Genomic DNA, 22187 nt, shown 5'->3' on the forward strand with positions numbered 1-22187 from the left:
TGTGTGTGCGTGCGTGCGACATTCATTGCTACTTTTAACTTTATTATTCGGAGGTCTCAAGAAGGTAACAAATACGTGTGTGTGTGTGTGTGTGTGTGTGTGTGTGTGTGTGTGTGTGTGTGTGTGTGTGTGTGTGTGTGTTCTCACGCTCTGTCATTATGTGGTGTGCAACCACTTCAGACCAGCGTCTCAAGTTGCTCAGAGCGAGACGCAGATTACAGGAGGAGTGAAGGCAGGCCGCTGAAATGTGGTGACCGCTAACTTATGTGGATGTGGAACAATATTAATATCATCTTAATTCAAATGATGTACGTTTGAATGGGCGAGATCGAGCCACCGCAAAACAGGCTGATAAAGTATTGCACACCACTGTTGCTTCAGTTGGCGTTTAGCTAAATAAATGTTTAGCATTTAATCGATCTGCTCAATGGTTGATTATACAAGCCGTGACCATTTGGAAAAAAACGGACTGAACCACAGCGGAGACTTCTATTGGGAAACTGAAAGGTTTCTGAGCGAGGCCTCGTATTATATTTAGAGCTGTCAAAAAGATTACAATATTTAACAGCGATGAATCCCAGTTTGTTCATAGTTAACTCAAAATTCATCGCGGTTCATCGCAGATAGATATAGTTTTTCATTCTTAATAATTGTACCCCAGACAGATACTTTTCAAGTTTTTATTACCATGACTGGACAATTACCGTATTTTTACGAATATAAGTCGCAAAATTGTAACATTAATTAAAAAATAAATTAGAAATATTTGCATGGACATAAGCACAACCGCACTTTTTGATTGATTGATTGATACTTTTATTAGTAGATTGCACAGTACAGTACATAGTCCGTACAATTGACCACTAAATGGTAACACCCCAATAAGTTTTTCAACTTGTTTAAGTCGGGGTCCACCTTCATCAATTCATGGTACAAATATATACAAGTTAATCATCATAGTATATACATTGAATTATTTACATTATTTACAATCCGGGGGGTGGGATGAGGAGCTTTGGTTGATATCAGAACTTCAGTCATCAACAATTGCATCAACAGAGAAATGTGGACATTGAAACAGTGTAGGTCTTATTTAGTAGGATATGTACAGCCAGCAGAGACCATAGTGAGTTCACATAGCATAAGAACAAGTATATACATTAGAAGTACATTTGAGTTGTTTATAATCCGTGGAGATGGGATGTGAATGGAGGAGGGTATTATTAAAGTGTTGAAGTTGCCTGGAGGTGTTGTTTTAGAGCGGTTTTGAAGGAATATAGAGATGGACTTACTTTTATACCTGTTGGGAGTGCATTCCACATTGATGTGGCATAGAAAGAAAATGAGTTAAGACCTTTGTTTGATCAGAATCTGGGTTTAACGTGGTTTGTGGAGCTCCCCCTGGTGTTGTGGTTATGGCGGTCATTTACGTTAAGGAAGTAGTTTGACATGTACTTCGGTATCAAGGAGGTGTAGCGGATTTTATAGACCAGGCTCAGTGCAAATTGTTTGACACTGTCCTCCACCGTGAGCCAGCCCACTTTGGAGAAGTGGGTTGGATTGAGGTGTGATCTGGGGTGGAGGTCTAAAAGTAACCGGAATAGCTTATTCTGGGATGTTTGGAGTCTAGATTTGAGGGTTTTGGAGGTGCTGGGGTACCAGGAGGTGCAAGCGTAATCGTAGAAGGGTTGAATGAGAGTTCCCGCTAGAATCCTCAAGGTGCTTTTGTTGACCAGAGAGGAGATTCTGTAGAGGAATCTCGTTCTTTGGTTGACCTTTTTGATCACCTTGGTTGCCATTTTATCACAGGAAAGATTAGCCTCTAGAATGGAACCTAGGTAGGTGATCTCATCTTTCCTGGTGATAACAATGTCACCCACTTTTATAGTCAAGTCACTGACCTTCTTAAGTTTGATATGGGACCCAAATAGGATGGATTCCGTTTTACCTAAGTGTATGGATAGCTTGTTGTCAGCGAGCCAGGTGCAAATATTAAGGAGTTCAGCACTGAGGATTTGTTCCACCTGTGACTTGTCCTTGCCGGATACCAGCAGGGCCGAGTCATCCGCAAACAGGAACAATTCACAGTGTCATGCTGATGGTGTGACATTTACGTATATTAGGAACAGTAAAGGTCCTAATATACTGTCTTGGTCCTAGTATACTGCCTTGGGGGACTCCACAGTTTACTGAGAGGGGAGGGGACATGGTGCCATTCACCTCTACCACCTGTTTCCTCCCCTCCAAGTAAGATTGCATCCAGCTCTGATCATATAGATAAAAATAGTGTTCATGTACGAGGTCAAGTCTTACACATAGTTACACCATTATGGACAATATATTTCATTCATTCATTCAAACATAATAATCAAGATTATTTTTTTATCAATATTGAAATCACGATTATTAATCATGATTATTTACTATGTTTGGTAAAACAGTGTTGGAGTGTGAACACGATGCTATCATGTCATTTGTAATGTTTAATAACAATGCTCCATAGATAAATGTTATCTATATATTTAAAGACAAAATTTTTGTGTTTTTCTTTATAAATAGTGTCAGATTTTTTAACATATGATGCCTTTTTCTCTATTTTTACATTTTCGTACAGAGAGGTATTTTGTAAGTTATGTACATACATGTACTAATAATGTGTGTACATGTACCGTATATTTCGGATTATAAATTGCAGTTTTTTTTCATAGTTTGGCCGGAGGTGCGACTTATACTCAGGAGCGACTTATGTGTGAAATGATTAACACATTACCGTAAAATATCAAATAATAATATTTAGCTCATTCATGTAAGAGACTAGACGTATAAGATTCAGTGTTTCCCACAGGTCAGGCATCTATTTGTGGTGGCGGCGAGCGATGACCAAGAAGAACGCGAAGTTGGAATATAATTCCAACACTTTATGTACATATTATTTATATTTACATATTTTTATAATATGTAACTACAAGCTCCATTCACAGACAGAGTCCCATTGTTTTTATGAGCGGTCGAGCGAGTCAAAAGCCCCAAAAAATATATATATTTTTTTTAAATTTAAATTTTTATTTGTGGCGGCCGTAATTCTTCCGTGGCGGGCCACCACAAATAAATTAATGTGTGGAAAACCCTGAGATTTCATGGGATTCGTGGATTAGGAGTGACAGATTGTTTGGTAAAGTTATAGTGAATTATATTTATATAGCGCTTTTCTCCAGTGACTCAAAGCGCTTTTACATAGTGAAACCCAATATCTAAGTTCCATTTAAACCAGTGTGGGTGGCACTGCGGGCAGGTGGGTAAAGTGTCTTGCCCAAGTACACAACGGCAGTGACTAGGATGGCGGAAGCGGGGATCGAACCTGGAACCCTCAAGTTGTTGGCACTGCCACTCAACCAACCGAGCTATACCGCCCCATTTTTGGAACTTACATTTTCTCTTTGTGATCGAATTTATACAACTAAGGTGTTGCTGTAACTTGCGTACTTCAGATGCAGTTAGTAGTCATTTGTTCAATTTCTGAAGTTCTACTCATGGTGTTCCACAAGGTTCCGTTTTAGATTCTCTCTTTTTCATACTTTCGGCTATCAAACGGATGCCGCCTGACTTCAGTTAAAACTTGGAAGACCAAAATTTTTGCAGCAAATCCATATAAAGACTAGAGTGTTGTGTTGTAAAGAAGAACTTGGACCAGTCTAAACACATTGGCAGATCCTTGCATTGAAATTTTAACTTGGCTAGCAAACATAAAACACTGGGATCTAAACGTGTGATTTACATAACCGAGGTGTTCCTCAAGGCACCCCTTTCAGTCCTCACATTTTTGGAACTTACATTTTCTTTTCGTGATCGGATTTATGTAACTAAGATGTTGCAGTAACTTGCGTACTTCAGATGCAGTCAGTAGTCATTTGTTCAACTTCTTTAGTTCTACTCATAGTGTTCCTCAAGGTTCCGTTATAGAGCCTCTTTTTTTCACCAATTCAATTATAGCATGTTCTATATGTTATAGTTATTTGAACGACTCTTACCATAATATGTTAGGTTAACATAGCAGTTGGTTATTTATGCCTCATATAACCTACACTTATTCAGCCTGTTGTTCACTATTCTTTATTTATTTTAAATTGCCTTTCAAATGTCTATTCTTGGTGTTGTTTTTTATCAAGTGATTTTCCCCAAAAAATGCGACTTGTACTCAAGTGTGACTTATACTCCGGAGCGATTTATACTCCGGAAATTACGGTAGTTTGCTTCATTGAAAAGCTTTTTTTTTTTTTTAAACGATGTGATTTTTCAAACAACTCAAAAATACACCTGAAGTGTATTGGTGTCTTGCCAGATTGTGTAGAATTACAGAATTTGTACTCCTGCTGTAGGAGCACTTGCATTTATAAGAGAGGAGCTACGCCGTGTTTAGATACCAGTTTCGCACATCAATCACACAAAATGTGGATTGTTACGATCGTGCTTTATTCGTCAAAGATGTTTGGTAATGTAGTCTGTGATAGTTATACCTGAATAAATGCTTCTGATATTTTGTAATGTAGTCTGTGATAGTTATACCTGAATAAATGCTTCTGATATTTTGTAATGTAGTCTGTGATAGTTATACCTGAATAAATGCTTCTGATATTTTGTACTCTGCACGTTGTACAAAATATATGTAATGTAGTCTGTGATAGTTATACCTGAATAAATGCTTCTGATATTTTGTAATGTAGTCTGTGATAGTTATACCTGAATAAATGCTTCTGATATTTTGTAATGTAGTCTGTGATAGTTATACCTGAATAAATGCTTCTGATATTTTGTACTCTGCACGTTGTACAAAATATATGTAATGTAGTCTGTGATAGTTATACCTGAATAAATGCTTCTGATATTTTGTAATGTAGTCTGTGATAGTTATACCTGAATAAATGCTTCTGATATTTTGTAATGTAGTCTGTGATAGTTATACCTGAATAAATGCTTCTGATATTTTGTACTCTGCACGTTGTACAAAATATATGTAATGTAGTCTGTGATAGTTATACCTGAATAAATGCTTCTGATATTTTGTACTCTGCATGTCGTACAAGTTAATGGTAATCATATCGCTGCATGGATACATCTTAACCTTCTCTGTTTATGTAATGTAATATTCAACCCGCTTAACCATCTATAATTGCGGACTATCCATCATAACAGGTTATAAAAGACTATTCACTTTATTTCAATCTGCCAGAAAACATGATCACAGATTACATTACAGAGCATAATCGGCAAAGCATGATTGCGTTGTAATACAATTGTTCAGTCTGTTGTGGTAGTTAGACCGGATTTGGAGCGTCACGCTATTATTGTGGAGCCAGGAGTGTGTGATTGGTATGAAAAGAGGTGTCTTGACATGTTTTGATGACGTGAAAGTCTTCATTAAAACTGACTCTAGACTTCCTGCTTACCGTTTTTCTTTTCTGCTGAGCTTTTATTCCATTTTACTAAAGCAATTGGTGCAACAATCTGCAGTACAGTGTGTTAACAAAGCCCTCAACTGTAATCCAAACACGGAAGTAAAGTTCCAGCTCTCTGCAAGCAGGCAGTTACTTCAGTGATGTCGTCTCACAGCCATGGAAGACAAATAGTCTTCGGACACAGGATTTCCATAATGTACCCTTTTTTTTTGTATGTTTTTGCTCGCTATTTTCCCGCTTGTGACTCAATAGTAACTGAACCTTACATCTCCCATGCTACGGAATGGACCAAGGGTCAAAAAGGAGTTAATCGCGCGCTAACAAATTGAGTGGCATTAAAAGAACTTATAGTTATCGCGTTAACTTTGACAACCCAAATTATATCTATACTTGACTGTAAGGACTATTGATCCCCAACAAAGCCAATAAATTGACCTTTTTAAAATCTGATGGTATCATGGTTGCCTTTTTTTTTCTTCGCTTTTTCATTACAGGCAATTTAACCTTTAATGAGTATAATGTCAAAGTGAAGTAAAAATAAAAATAAAGCCTTTGATCCACCTCGTGATTGAACTCCTTTCCAAAATCTGCGGTCCACTCCTTTATTGACTGCTACAACAAACAATGACTCTCTCTTTAATCATTTAGTGTGGGATATGATGGAAACATTGGTATAGGAATGTGACTTTAAAGCAGGGCTCAGCAACCTTTTTGAAAGCAAGACCTACTTCTGGGGTACTGAATAATGCAAAGGGCTACCAGTTTGATACACACTTAAATAAACTGCCAGAAAATAGCCAATTTGCTCAATTTACCTTTAATAAATACATATATATATATATATATATATATGTATATATATATATATATATATATATATATATATATATATATATATATAAGTATGTGTGAGTATTTCTGTCTGTCATTCCGTCGTACATTTTTTTTCCTTTTACGGAAGGTTTTTTGTAGAGAATAAATGATGAAAAAAACACTTACCGTAATTGAACGGTTTAAAAGAGGAGAAAACAGGAAAAAAATGAAAATAACATTTTGAAACATAGTTTATCTTCAATTTCGACTCTTTAAAATTCAAAATTCAACCGAAAAAAAGAAGAGAAAAACTAGCTAATTCGAATCTTTTTGAAAAAATAAATAAAAATTCGTGGAACATCATTAGTAATTTGATTAAGATTAATTTTAGAATTTTTATGACATGTTTTAAATAGGTTGAAATCCAATCTGCATTTTGTTAGAATATATAACAAATTGGACCAAGCTATATTTCTAACAAAGACAAATCATTATTTCTTCTAGATTTTCCAGAACAAAAATTTTAAAAGAAATTCAAAAGACTTTGAAATAATATTTAAATGTGATTCTAGAGATTTTCTAGATTTTCCAGAATATTTTTTAAAAATTTTAATCATAATAAGTTTGAAGAAATATTTAACAAATATTCTTCTTCAAAAAACCAGAAGCTAAAATGAAGAATTAAATTAAAATGTATTAATTATTTTTTACAATAAAAAAATGTATTTACTTGAACATTGATTTAAATTGTCAGGAAAGAAGAGGAAGGAATTTAAAAAGTAAAAAGGTATAAGTGTTTAAAAACCCTAAAATAATTTTCAAGGTTGTATTTTTCTCTAAAAGTGTCTTTCTGAAAGTTATACGAAGCAAAGTAGAAAAACAAATGAATTTATTTAAACAAGTGAAGACCAAGTCTTTAAATATATTTCTTGGATTTTCAAATTCTATTTGAGTTTTGTCTCTCTTAGAATTAAAAATGTCAAGCAAAGCGAGACCAGCTTGCTAGTAAATAAATACAATTTAAAAAATAGAGGCAGCTCACTGGTAAGTGCTGCTATTTGAGCTATTTTTAGAACAGGCCAGCGGGCGACTCATCTGGTCCTTACGGGCGACCTGGTGCCCGCGGGCACCGCGTTGGTGAACCCTGTTGTAAACAAACAGTATAATGATAAACCGCGGTAAAATTCCAGACGGTTAGTAATACCGTTTAAATGTTTTATTACAGAAAAACTTCATTCATTAATGCATTTTAGGCAACAATGCTTACTCCCCGCTTAACCGAAGCGCCGCAGCCGCTTAAAACATGGCGGCGACTACACGGACTTTGCTGTGAAAATGTTACCTCCGAGTAAACGGAGCCGATCGCTTCGTTTTACTTCATTTTAAACGCTTCTACATCTGTGGAGTCTCGGTGCTGTTGTGGGACAAAAATATTTGATGTTGCGGTTTCTGCTGGGACTGAGAGTTGGCATGCCACAGGCGATGCGGCGGGAACGTTGCCACAACTTTTTTTATAAAGTCTGTCGTTTGTTTACGGGGATTCTCACTGATAAAACTATTAGTGTTCCAATAACATTTCCATCCATCCATCCAGTTTCTACCGCTTATTTCCTTTTGGTGTCACGGGGGGCGCTGGCGCCTATCTCAGCTACAATCGGGCGGAAGGCGGGGTACACTCTGGACAAGTCGCCACCTCATCTCAGGGCCAACACAGATAGACAACATTCAAACACTAGGGACCATTTAGTGTTGCCAATCAACCTATCCCCAGGTGCATGTCTTTGGAAGTGGGAGGGGCCTATCCCCAGGTGCATGTCTTTGGAGGTGGGAGGAAGCCGGAGTACCCGGAGGGAACCCACGCAGTCACGGTTTATACTAGCTAAATGTTTTGTCATTTCATTGAATTGAATGCAGGCCGAGTTGTCGGTGAGGCACAAAGATTGCCTATAAGATGTGAGAGCTATCACTCCTGTTTATTTTTGTTTGTCAAACTTGCACTGAGAAGTACATGGTGGTTGAGAACAAAGCTTGATATTGGAGCCAAACTGCTTTGTGTTTTATATTGAGATCAAAAAGTAATCACCATGTTTTTTTTATATTACTTGTGTTTTTTCATTCCACAAAGTAAGTACTTTAATAACCATTCATGTGACAGCATTTTGTTAATGTTTTATGGTGTATCGTTAATTCCTATACAACAGATTTCTGCTCAAACTCTCAATGGGTCTGTCCCGATACAGCATGTACCGTATTTTTGGGAGTACAAGTCGCTCCGGAGTATAAGTCGCATTTTTTGGGGGAAATTTATTTGATAAAACCCAACACCAAGAATAGACATTTGAAAGCAATTTAAAATAAATAAAGAATAGTGAACAACAGGCTGAATAAGTGTAGGTTATATGAGGCATAAATAACCAACTGAGAAGGTGCCTGCTATGTTAACCTAACATATTATGGTAAGAGTCAGACATAAATTGTATTATGTTTATCTTACCTAAAAATAAATAAATAAATAAATTTATACTACATTTTGCTGAAAACATCAAAATTAATTGTATTTTGTATTTTTTCTGACTCCTCCTTACATCCAGCCATAGAATTATACATTAAAATAAACATATTTGAAGTAATTAATTTTAAATTACCATAAGTAATTTAAAATGACCTTATTTAATTATTAAAATAATTGCTTGTTTATCAACAACTTTAGCATTCTATTCATTACATTTTGAAGCTCTCAGAAGCCAAGTTATGTTATATTCCTTAAGATTCATTTATGCAAGTTTGAAGTATCAACGATCCAAACACAGTTTTGTTTGCATATTTTCAGGATATATATATATATATACGTATATATATATGTATATATATATATATATATATATATATATATACATATATACATATATATATATATATATGTCTTAATTAGATTATCCAGAGAATAGTGCTCAATACCGTGGTAGAGCGCAATATATGTATGTGTGGGAAAAATCACAAGACTACTTCATCTCTACGGAACTGTTTCATGAGGGGTTCCCTCAATCATCAGGATATTGTTTTGATTGAGGGAACCCCTCATGAAACAGCTCTGTAGAGATGTAGTCTTGTGATTTTTTTCACACACACACACACACACACACACACATATATATATATATATATATATATATATATATATATATATATATATATATATATATATATATATATATATATATATATATATATATATATATATATATATATATATATATATATATATATATATATATATATATATATATATATACATATATATATATATATTAGGGATGCACCGAAATGAAAATTTGTGGCCGAAGCCGAAACCGAATAAAATTTGAGCGCTTGGCCAAAGGCCGAATACCAAATACCGAATAATAAATGCAGTTTTTCACAACTTTTTTATATTGCATAAATAGCCTAGAATAAATATTTAGACGTGTTTTTCAAATAAAGTCATTTTTTATTGAATATTGACATTTTTTTAATATTCCAGTAGCCTTTGCTTTTCAAAAAAAGCACAAAGTTTTTCATTTATATTAGGCCTTAAAAAAAACATGCATTCCAAAAAAAAAATAAAGTGCATTAAAGTGGATAAACCCACAACAAATGAATTATTGTCCTTTTGGCAAAAGTCTGCTTAGCCACAGTAGATATGCTAATAATGTAAACAGAAGGCTCAAGTAAATCTCAATTAAGTGTGTGCTTGTAACCTCATACACTTATACAGGTAGCCTACACAACAGGCTAATAATGTAAACAGAGGCCCCACTAAATCTCAATAAGTGTGTGCTTGTAACCTCATACACTTATACAGGTACACAACATATCCCAGGCCAGAAAAGATTAGTCAATAACAGTACTTCAGCTTCAGAATAAAAAGAAGGAAACTAACTATGTATAAAACAATTTAAATTTAACACTGCACGTTGGTTGATTGCGTCACCGCGTCAAAAAATTGCGTCTTTGCGTCACACGCCACTATTCGGCCTTGCTTTTAACTCATTCCACCGAAGGCCGAATGTGGCTTTTTTTGCCATATTCGGCCGAATATATTCGGTTACCGATTAATCGGTGCATCCCTAATATATATATATATATATATATATATATATATATATATATATATATATATATATGAAATACTTGACCGGTGAATTCTAACTTCAAATATACTCCCCTCTTAACCACGCCCCTCACCCCCCCACCTCCTGAAATCGGACGTCTCAAGGTTGGCAAGTATGGTTCATCTTGGACATGCCAGCATCTCAATCATAGTTCAGTGATCACATCTTCTGATTTATTGTCTCTGTGGAGAAGAGACTGTCCACCAGGAGTGTGATTTAGGCAGCCTGAGGCGAGCTGGACCCATGCGCGAGCGTCAGGAATGCAAACGAGCTTGTTTACGGCCAAAGAAAGTGCTTCTAATGAGGTTACCTTGCATCAACTTCTATGCTCCGAGTGCCTCCGGTTGTTTACAGTCCTCACACATTCAACAGGGATACCATGTTGAATGTGGTGCTAAGAGGCATCTCCTCCAAACTGGAACCAGTCACACTTCTTCTCAGTTCACATCTTTGCGCTGTTGCAGCACTGCAGCCACAACTGTACATTATGTGTGTGTTTCCACGGAGGCCAGACCTGGGGCAGATAAGTAACACTGAGCTTCTGTTGCTAGTGTGAAAATGATCCCGCTGACCTGCCCGTGCTCTCACGCACAGGCTTAGTCCAACTTTCTAACACAATGTCTGCTCTGTGTGTGTGTGTGTGTGTGTGTGTGTGTGTGTGTGTGTGTGTGTGTGTGTGTGTGTGTGTGTGTGTGTGTGTGTGTGTGTGTGTGTGTGTGTGTGTGTGTGTGTGTGTGTGTGTGTGTGTGTTTGTGCGCGTGCTTGTTTTTGACTGTCCAGGTTGTGCTGTTTCTTTGTCCATGCAAGTAAGAAAGACGTTGACTTAGTTTTGACGTTGTTTAAAACGCCGCTTAAGAACTTTTCAGTTTTGGTTGATTTTGGCGGCGCCAGTGGACCGAAGCGGTAGTGTTTTGCCAGAAAGAAGACCCCATTTCCCATGAGGACTAGCGCATTTAGCCTCAAAAGACATAACGCCCCAATGATTTTCCGTATTTCCTTGAATTGCCGCCGGGGCGCTAATTAATTTAAAACCTCTTCTCACTCCGGCGCTTACCCAAGGCATGCCGTAAATTTAGGCCTGTGCTTATAAATTTAAGTGTGATGTAAGGATACCATCATGAAAAGCACATTTAATAAAAAAAACGTTATTATGGTCTTACCTTTACTTATAAATGAAGTCCATGCACAGCTCCTTCTGATCAAAAGCATCGATAACTTGTTTATAGAAGTCTTCCTTATCTTTCTTCGGTTTTAAAAGTCTCTCTGTCTGGATGGAGATCTTCCTTTATTACCTCCTGCTTCCATTGAAAGTCCAGTTTAGAAAACTGTTTTATTTTAGATATGTAATCCTCCATGTTAAAAGTGCAAGCGAGAGGAAAAAAATAAATGATCGCTGCTCACTCTTGCTGCTTGTTGTCACTTCTTCTGCAGCCGAGTAGTCGCAAGAAGGATCACTAGCGCCCTCTACCACCAGTAGGCGGGATTCATTTAATGACTCATATTTGACACACGCAGCTACGGTATATTAATAAAACATAGCTGCTTACTGTTCTTTTTAGCATATTCAATAGCTTGGAGCTTAAATCCTACTGAATAGCTCTTAATCTTCTTCCCTTTATGCGATTTCAAATGATTGAAATCAGCCTCCTCCATTTTGAAAATGATGACAGGTGAAGTGTCACTCGTGACGTGACGAGTTTGACCCGGCGGAAATTCTAGGCATGCGCAATTAAAAAATAATATTTTGCGAAACAAGTTTGACCCAGCGTTAATCCTGAGCCGGCGGTAATGCTAAGCATGCGCTAATCATTTTGCGAAACGAGTTTGACCCGACAGTAATTCTAGGCAGGCGCATACTATCTACCCGGCGGCAATTCAAGGAAATACGGTACTTAGTTTTTTTTTCATATGAGACATTTTATTAAATATATATATTCTATGTGGGGGGAAAAAGGAACATCATTAAAAAAATAAGTACACCAAAGCACATCAATTTAATTTTTTTAATCAGCCCCATAAGTCCTCTAGGAACTACACAATTATAAAAGGATGTTGCTGAATAGATAATATGTCGGGTATTTTTTATTTTTATTATTATTAGGGACGGCGTGGCGCAGTGGGAGAGTGGCCGTGCGCAACCCGAGGGTCACTGGTTCAAATCCCACCTAGAACCAACCTCGTCACGTCCGTTGTGTCCTGAGCAAGACAGTTCACCCTTGCTCCTGATGGGTGCTGGTTGGCGCCTTGCATGGCAGCTCCCTCCATCAGTGTGTGAATGTGTGTGTGAATGGGTAAATGTGGAAGTAGTGTCAAAGCGCTTTGAGTACCTTGAAGGTAGAAAAGCGCTATACAAGTACAACCCATTTCTGACCCTCAAAATGTTGACACACATGTAGGGTGGAGGATTATCGTCTGTGCAGCTCGAGCTGCGATCCTGCAGGCCGGTTGTCCGTTTGCACGTCTTTCCGACACGGGCTAAAAGAAACACTAAATAGTGCTCGCAAAGCGCTGATGAGTGTTGATAAATCACATCACACCGTGATAATTATATTAGCATTTTTACCTCCTTATATTGTTGTTGTTTTTGATGATCATCATACACTTTGCATATTAATGAGATACCAAATGGATTGCACGCCTTATTCTGCTCACTTATCAGATGCAATCCACTTTGCCCACGTTTAGTAGATCAGCTTTGCGGGGGCTATCAGGTTTGCACATGTTTTAGTACCACCTTTATACCATCAAGTATGCACAAAAAAATCATCGGCTGTCCCCTGCCCTCCCTGAAGGACTTACACAACTCCCGTTGCCTCAAGAAAGCAAAAAACACCAAAGACAGCACACACCCTGGCTTCCACCTGCTCGGCCTGCTACCATCAGGCACGTGCTACAGGTGCATCAGAGCCAGAGCAAACAGGCTCAGAGACAGCTTCTTTCCCATGTTCAACTCTAACTTATAATAATAATAATAATAACTCACCACTATACAATATCCTACTCTAAAACCTTAGTGTGCAATACTACTACCCTTCCAGTGCAATACGTCCGACACTGATTATTTATTACTTTGGTACTCTTGTCTTGTTCTGTATATTGTACAGTATTTTGTATTTCTATAGTGTTTTGTATATTGTACAGCAGGGGTGCCCACACTTTTTCTGCAGGCGAGCTACTTTTCAGTTGACCAACTCGAGGGGATCTACCTCATTTATATATATTTATATTTATTTATTTATGAAAGAGACATTTTTGTAAACAAGTTAAATGTGTTTAATGATAATACAAGCATGTGTAACACATATAGATGTCTTTCTTTCACGAAGACAAGAATATAAGTTGGTGTATTACCTGATTCTGATGACTTGCATTGATTGGAATCAGACAGTAATGATGATAACGCCCACATTTTCAAATGGAGGAGAAAAAAAGTTGTCCTTTCTGTACAATACCACATGAAAGTGGTTGGTTTTTGGCATCTAATTCATCCAGCTTCCATACACTTTACAAGAAAAACATTGGCGGCAAATTCCGTAGCTGGCTTGATTGACATTCACGGCACCCGAGGGTCTTGTGAGATGACGCTGGCTGCTGCCAGTTCATTATTATGAAAAAATGACAGAGAGGAAGGCGAGAAACACTTTTTATTTCAACAGACTTTCGTCAAAACTCTAAAGGCCGACTGCACATTTCCTATCTTCACAATAAAAGCCCTGCTTCATGCTGCCTGCGCTAACAAAATAAGAGTCTCGGAAAGCTGGCGTGCACAAGTGATGTGCACGCCAGCTTTCTGAGGGATCGCTTGTGCACGCCAGTTTTCCGAGACTCTGTATTTAGTTAGCGCAGGCAGCATGAAGCAGGGCTTTTATTGTGAAGATAGGAAATGTGCAGTCGGCCTTTAGAGTTTTGACGGAAGGTACGGCGCGAGAGTCTGTTGAAATAAAAAGTGTTTCTCGCCTTCCTCTCGGTCATATTTTCATAATAATGATCTTGCAGCAGCCAGCGTCATCTCACAAGACCCTCCGGTACCGTGAATGTCATTTAAGTGACGTCTTGGTGAAGATAGATGATCACTCATTTTTAGGTCTATTTTTCAAAAAAAGCCTGGCTGGAGATCGACTGACACACCCCCCGCGGTCGACTGGTAGCTCGCGATCGACGTAATGGGCACCCCTGTTGTACAGGATTGCTTATTATTTTTATTGAATAGTAGTCTGTTTCAATTGTTAGTTATACCTCTTGTGTTATTTATTTTACACCATATTTGTTCCCAATACCGCACCTTAAGTTGGAGTTTTTAATCTCGTTACATGCAAATATAATGACAATAAAGTCCATTCTATTCTATTTAGTAAATCAGGCCCCTTGGTGTGTTTTCTTTTTTTGTGTCAACTCCAGTCTTGACTGCCCCCTGCTGGTAGTAACAGTCCTAAACATGCGTCAAGTGGGTTTGGAATTGATGTAGAATTCAATAACAATGATCAAGTGACAGTAAACTTTACCAGCTGAAACTACTTTATATGACGATGTTTATTCAGATCATATTTGATGCAGGACATCCTCTTTGTGCACTGGGTGTGTTTGACGTGTGTGTGTGTGTGTGTGTGTGCTGCACGTCTGCAGGCAAGGACGAGGTGCGCAGCCAGCTGGACAGCGCCTTGCAGGACGTCAACGTACGATACGCCGTCCTGGAAGAGACGGAGAAGAGGGCCGTGTGCCGAGCGCTTGTGGAGGAAAGAGCTCGCTACTGCAGCTTCGTGAGCATGCTGAAGCCCGTGCTGGTCAGTCTTTTTATTCTTTGATGAAGTTGTACATGTGAGGCTGACCTTGGTCCTCCTGCCCCCCTTTTTCCTGTTCAGGACCACGAGATCAACATGCTGGGCGAGGTGACCCACCTGCAGGCCATCCTGGAAGATCTCACCGCCCTGACAGCCGAGCCCAATAAACTCCCACCAGCCAGCGAGCAGGTACCTTTCTCAAATCACAGCATAACTTTTGTAATTGTTTTCCCATTATTTCTACACTAGTAACTAAGATATGTTACACTAGTGAGCAGCAGAGGTGGGTAGAGTAGCCAGAAATTGTACTCAAGTAAGAGTACTGTTACTTTAGAGATGTATTACTCAAGTAAAAGTAAGGAGTAGTCACCCAAATATTTACTTGAGTAAAAGTAAAAAGTATGTTGCGAAAAAACTACTCAAGTACTGAGTAACTGATGAGTAACCCGATTACGGCAACAAATAATGCACAAAAACATAAAAATAGCAATGAGCAAATTCAGAGCCAGGAATATCTCTTAAGCAACTAAACAATATTATATATTAAATGATAATAGATTAAAATAAAAAATTAAAATTAAGGCAAATTGAGCCACAATAACTTAACAGCACCATAGGCTCAGTAGGCATTTATTGATTGATAGAAACTTGTATTAGTAGATAGCACAGTACAGTACATATTCCGTACAATTGACCACTAAATGGTAACACTCCAATACGTTTTTCAACGTTTATCAATTACTTAATAAATGACCAAGTCGAGGTGATCTACCTCATATATACATACACACATATCATATATGTATATATATATATATATATATATATATATATATATATATACATTTATATATACAGTATATAATTTATATTTATTTTGCGGTTTTTGTTCACGTTAAAGGTGTTTTAATGAATTTACATGCATGTTTAACATATAGATTCCTATCTTTCATGAAGACAAGAATATAAGTTGGTGTATTACCTGATTCTGATGACTTGCATTGATTGGAATCAGACAGTTGTGCTGATAACTTCCCGGTTTTCAAATGGAGGAGAAAAAAAGTTCCTCCTTCCTGTCTAATACATCATGAAAGTCGTTGGTTTTTGGCATCTTATTTGTCCAGCTTCCATATTCGTTTTTATACACTTTACAAGAAATACATTGGCGGCAAACTCCGTAGCTTGCTAGCTTGTTTGCGCTGGCTTTCGGAGACTCTTATTTTGTTAGCGCAGGCGCGATGGAGCGGCACTTTTATTGTGAAGACAGGAACTGTGTGATCAGTCTTTAGGCTTTTGACGGGAAGTACGGTTGAAATAAAAAGTGTCTTTTTTCCTTTACACTTTTGATTGATTGGTTGATAGATTGAAACTTTTATTAGTAGATTGCACAGTACAGTACATATTCCGTACAGTTGACCACTAAATGGTAACACCCCAATAAGTTTTTCAACATGTCGGGTTCTACGTGTGACGGTCACGTGACCACCTGGCTCTGTTTGATTGGTCCAACGTCACCAGTGACTGCATTTGATTGGTGAAACGCAAGCATGCGTAGTTCCTACTTGCATGTCTGACAAAATCAAAACAAACAAAGCGTGCATTAACAGATCGATTAAAAAAAAGTAGCGAGTAGCGACCTGATTGCAGATAAATGGAGCGGAGTAAAAGTAGCGTTTCTTCTCTATAAATATACTCAAGTAAAAGTATGTTGCATAAAAACTACTCTTAGAAGTACAATTTATCCCAAAAGTTACTCAAGTAGATGTAACGGAGTAAATGTAGCGCGTTACTACCCACCTCTGGTGAGCAGTAGAGAATATGAAGTGATTTTTGCTCTGGAACATGTTTTGCTTTGTTCATTATTGACATGTTTCTTGCTACTTTATGTTGCATTTAAGATTTCCAGTTCAATTTATCATTCGAGGTTTAAGGTTCAACTTTATTGTCCCCGCGGGGAAATTTGTCTTGGACACAGTGCATCATTGCTTTCTTAAAGGGGAACATTATCACAATTTCAAAAGGGTTAACAATCAAAATCAGTTCCCAGTGGCTTGTTGTGTTTTTTTAAATTTTTTTTTCAAAATATTACCGGTCTCGGAATATCCCTAAATAAAGCTTTAAAGTGCCTTATTTTCGACTCTCTGCGAAGACACTGGCCATTTCCCTGTGACGTCACACAGTGCTGCCAATGTAAACAAACAATGGGAATAGCACAGCAAGATATAGCGACATTAGCTCGGATTCAAACTCGGATTTCAGCGATTTAAGCGATTCAACAGATTACGCATGTATTGAAACAGATGGTTGGAGTATGAAAATATTGAAGAAGAAACTGAAGCTATTGACGCTATTCATAGCCATAGCATGGCCGAATAGCTGCGTTAGCATCGCCGGTAAAATGTGCGGACCAAACGATCAGGACTTTCGCATCCTTTGACACTGGAGCAACTTAAATCCGTCGATTGGTAAGTGTTTGTTTCGCATTAAATGTGGGTGGAAGGAAACGTAATATAGTTGCAAATGCATCTGCAGGTTATCCATACATCTCTGTGCCATGTCTGCTTTAGCACCGCCGGTAATTAGCATGTTAGCATCGATTAGCTGGCAGTCAACATCAACAAAACTCACCTTTGTGATTTCGTTGACAATCGTTGCAAATGCATCTGCAGGTTATCCATACATCTCTGTGCCAAGTCTGTCTTAGCATCGCCGGTCAAATGTGGAGACACTCTGGCACATTCAATGGGGGTCTGGCGGCAGACACTTTGGCATCTTCGGGCCAGTGGTGCAACTTGAATCCCTCCCTGTTAGTGTTGTTACACCCTCCGACAACACACCCACGAGGCATGATGTCTCCAAGGTTCCAAAAAATAGTCAAAAAAAAAACGGAAAATAACAGAGCTGAGACCCGGTGTTTGTAATGTGTTGAAAATGAAAATGGCGGGTGTGTTACCTCGGCGACGTCACATTCTGACGTCATCGCCTCCAGCGCGATAAACAGAAAGGTGTTTAATTCGCCAAAATTCACCCATTTAGAGTTCGGAAATCGGTTAAAAAAATACATGGTCTTTTTTCTGCACCATCAAGGTATATATTGACGCTTGCATAGGTCTGCTGATAATGTTCCCCTTTAAACTACACAAAAACAACAGAACAAAAACACAAGCACAGACACAACCAGACAACTAACATTTAAACATCTAAACATCAGAACATGGAGCTTGATAGACATGGCTGGCACTTTGATGTAGGCATAAAATCTACAGTATGGAGATAAAGATAAAGTACCAGTGTGCATTGCACTAGAGCTCATGAATAAAGTGCTGTGTACTAAAGTGTTTAGTTCTAAAGTGCTATGTGCTAAAAAAAAAAAGTGCTAACCTATGTATTAACATTCTATTGCACATTGTTGGTCAGCTTAATGGAAGCTGGGACAAATGATAATTTAAGGCGGTTAGATTTGCAAAGTGGGACCCGGAGTCTTCTCCCTGATGGCAGAGTTCCATATTCAGGGAAGAGTTGTGAATTGGAAATAATTGTAATAGCTTTTTTCCTAACTGCCTGCTCATAGGCTCATATTTTTTCCTCCCTACGATTATCATTATACCTAGAAATGTGGTTTCATTTACTCTTCCCATTTCTATTCCGTCTGTTTGTATTTGTGTTTGACTTCAGCTCTTCTACTGTTAGCAAATAGTTCAATCAATCAATCAATGCTTACTTATATAGCCCTAAATCACTAGTGTCTCAAAGGGCTGCACAAACCACTACGACATTCACCATTAATTAGTTGCTTATTAGCATGCAAATTAGTAACATATTGGTTCTTATCTAGTCATTAAGTACTAATTAATTCCTTATTCGGCATGGCCCTAACCCTCTAACCCTGACCCTAACCTATTATTTCGAATATGTTCCCCTAGTGAAGTGAATTTGAATTTAGGTTTCGACAAAGTGCAAATGGAGGCAAACGCGAACCCCGAAAAGAGCGTTGATGAGAAATTAGCCGACTTTGTCGAAGAATGTAAAGAAAGAGCCGCCGTGATTGTTAGATATTTGATGTTCAAACTCATAAACTTTTTTTTTTTTTTTTGCAAATAATAATTAACTTGGAGTCTCATGGCTGCAACACGTGCCAAAGTAGTTGGGAAAGGGCATGTTCACCACTGTGTCACATCACCTTTTCTTTTTACAACACTCAATAAACGTTTGGGAACTGAGGAAACTAATTGGGGACGGCGTGGGGCGGTGGGGAGAGTGGCCGTGCGCCACCCGAGGGTCCCTGGTTCAATCCCCGCCTAGTACCAACCTCGTCACGTCTGTTGTGTCCTGAGCAAGACACTTCACCCTTGCTCCTGATGGGTGCTGGTTAACGCCTTGCATGGCAGCTCCCTCCATCAGTGTGTGAATGTGTGTGTGAATGGGTAAATGTGGAAGTAGTGTCAAAGCGCTTTGAGTACCTTGAAGGTAGAAAAGCGCTATACAAGTACAACCCATTTATTATATAGCGCTTTTCTCGAGTCACTCAAAGCGCTTTACATAGTGAAACCCAATATCTAAGTGACATTTAAAGCAGTGTGGGTGGCACTGGGAGCAGGTGGGTAAAGTGTCTTGCCCAAGGACACAGCGGCAGTGACTAGGATGGCGGAAGCGGGAATCGAACCGGCAACCCTCAAGTTGCTGGCACGGCCACTCCACCAACCAAGCTATGTCCAAATAACTCTAAATGAAGTCTTTGTTACTTAGAATATGTTACCCTATACTATAAAGTGTTACCAAAAACATACAACTTTGGTCTTGAATTTCACTAAATAAGGGATAGTTGTAGATCAAGTTTTAAGTGAAGCATGTCATATTTGTGTCCTTCGTCAGGTGATTCTGGACCTGAAAGGGTCTGACTTCAGCTATGCCTACCAGACGCCTCCAGCCTCTCCTGGCAACACACTTTCCAGGAAGAGCAGCGTTAGCAGGTAGCCAATCAGGACTGCTTTGAAGGTGTTTCATTCCATCCACACGCTTATACTTGGCGCTTGCTGTTTTCCTGCCGTCTTAGTTACCAGTCGGGATCAGTGAGACACGTTCCTTCCCTGGACTCTATCAGCTGTGCCGTGGATGGAGTGCACCTCCAGGTAACATCTCCTCCACTCTCACCTTAAACACCTCAAATTGTTTGGATTACACTACTTTATAATGAGTATATTCAAGTAGGACTGGGCGATATATGTCTGTAATCTGTATCACAAGTTTATATTGGTCAATATCGATAAGTATTGATATTTTTATGACCCATGTAAATTGTGGACCAGGACATTAGGGGTGTAACGGTACGTATATTTGTATTGAACCGTTTTGGTACAGGGGTTTCGGTTCGGTACGAGGGTGTATGGAACGAGTTTGTATCCTAAGTCTTAAAAAGCTGCTGTGCTTTCTGCCTCTGTCTGAGCAGTGAGCACCCAGCATTGTCCTGCCCACACAACCATCTGATTGGTTACATACAAAGCCAATCAGCAGTGCGTATTCAGAACGCATGTTGTAAATGCTTCATTCTCAAGCAGACGTGTTTAGCAGCGGACATCGTACTATCCCCAAATTAGAAAATACACTTTCCAGTCACAACTATTACAAACATCACTATGAGCCCGTTGACATTAGCTTTTAGCGTTACGTTAGCTCATTTTGATGTGTGTGTGTGTGTGTGTGTGTGTTAGGGGCAGCAAAGCCCTGTCTGTCTGTTATTTCACATGAACTAACATGAACGCCATAGATTTCAGGGATGAATAGTCTCTCCTATTGCTATTGTACTATTTTTCAGCTATAGTTACATTAATCATTAGTAATGTAGCAGCCTAGTTTTGAATGGCAGGGTCCCTGCTATCACATGTTGACAAAAATATAACATTTACATAATAAAAGTCAACTGCAGGCTTCCCAAATGCTGTAATAAATCAAGCATGATGAGTTGACTTGAAACTGTTTAATGTTGCACTTTTTATTTGTAGAAGAAAGGTTTTGTCATTTTATTTAATCAAAGCAACAACTTGAGGCAGTTTGATGTGGATTAACGTGGGCAGAATTATTTTAGTGTTCCCAATGTTAAAAGGATAAAGCCATTGTTTACAAATTTGGTACATAAATAACCCCAAAAATTATATTTGTTTGTTTTCTTACTGTACCGAAAATGAACCGAACCGTGACCTCTAAACCGAGGTACGTACCGAACCGAAATTTTTGTGTACCGTTACACCCCTAAAATATATATATATATATATATATGTATGTGTATATAAATACATATACATATTTCTATACATACTACATACATATGTATGTATATGTGTATATATACACGTGTGTAAATATATATCTGCGTCTATGTAGTTACATATATATATATATATAAATATATATATATATATGTGTATATATATATATGTATGTGTGTATGTGTATGTATTTATGTATGTATGTGTATATATTTATGTATGTATGTATGCGTATGTGTGTGTGTGTATATATTTATGTATGTATGTGTGTGTGTGTGTGTGTGTGTATATATATATGTGTATGTGTGTGTGTATATATTTATGTATGAATATGTATGTGTGTGTGTGTGTATATATATGTATGTATGTATGTATGTATGTGTGTGTGTGTATGTATGTATATATATATGTGTGTACATTTATATATATAATATATACTGTGTGTGTGTGTGTTATATATATATATATATATACAGTATATATACATATATATAATATACTGTATATGTGTGTATACATACTGTATGTATATGTATGTGTGTGTGTGTGTGTATATATATATATATATACTGTATGTATGTATGTGTGTGTATGTATGTATATATATATATGTGTGTACATTTATATATATAATATATACTGTATGTGTGTGTGTGTGTGTTATATATATATACATATATATAATATACTGTATGTTTGTGTATTTGTGTGTATATATATGTATTTATA

The 22187-nt window shown here is 37.8% G+C and overlaps 1 protein-coding gene across 2 annotated transcripts in view; it reads left to right on the top strand.

Moving 5' to 3' along the window:
- The window catches only part of mtss1 (MTSS I-BAR domain containing 1), a 103251-nt gene that overhangs the window by 64277 nt on the left and 16787 nt on the right, over positions 1 to 22187 (top strand). For both annotated transcript variants that reach the window (XM_061891948.1, XM_061891955.1), the window contains exons 7-10: positions 15041 to 15198; positions 15277 to 15384; positions 20068 to 20165; positions 20249 to 20324. In XM_061891948.1, the coding sequence (XP_061747932.1) occupies positions 15041 to 15198; positions 15277 to 15384; positions 20068 to 20165; positions 20249 to 20324 (440 nt within the window). The remainder of the gene's footprint in view (positions 1 to 15040; positions 15199 to 15276; positions 15385 to 20067; positions 20166 to 20248; positions 20325 to 22187) is intronic.

Source organism: Nerophis ophidion, linkage group LG02 (assembly GCF_033978795.1).
Source record: "Nerophis ophidion isolate RoL-2023_Sa linkage group LG02, RoL_Noph_v1.0, whole genome shotgun sequence".
Classification (NCBI taxonomy): Eukaryota; Metazoa; Chordata; class Actinopteri; order Syngnathiformes; family Syngnathidae; genus Nerophis; species Nerophis ophidion.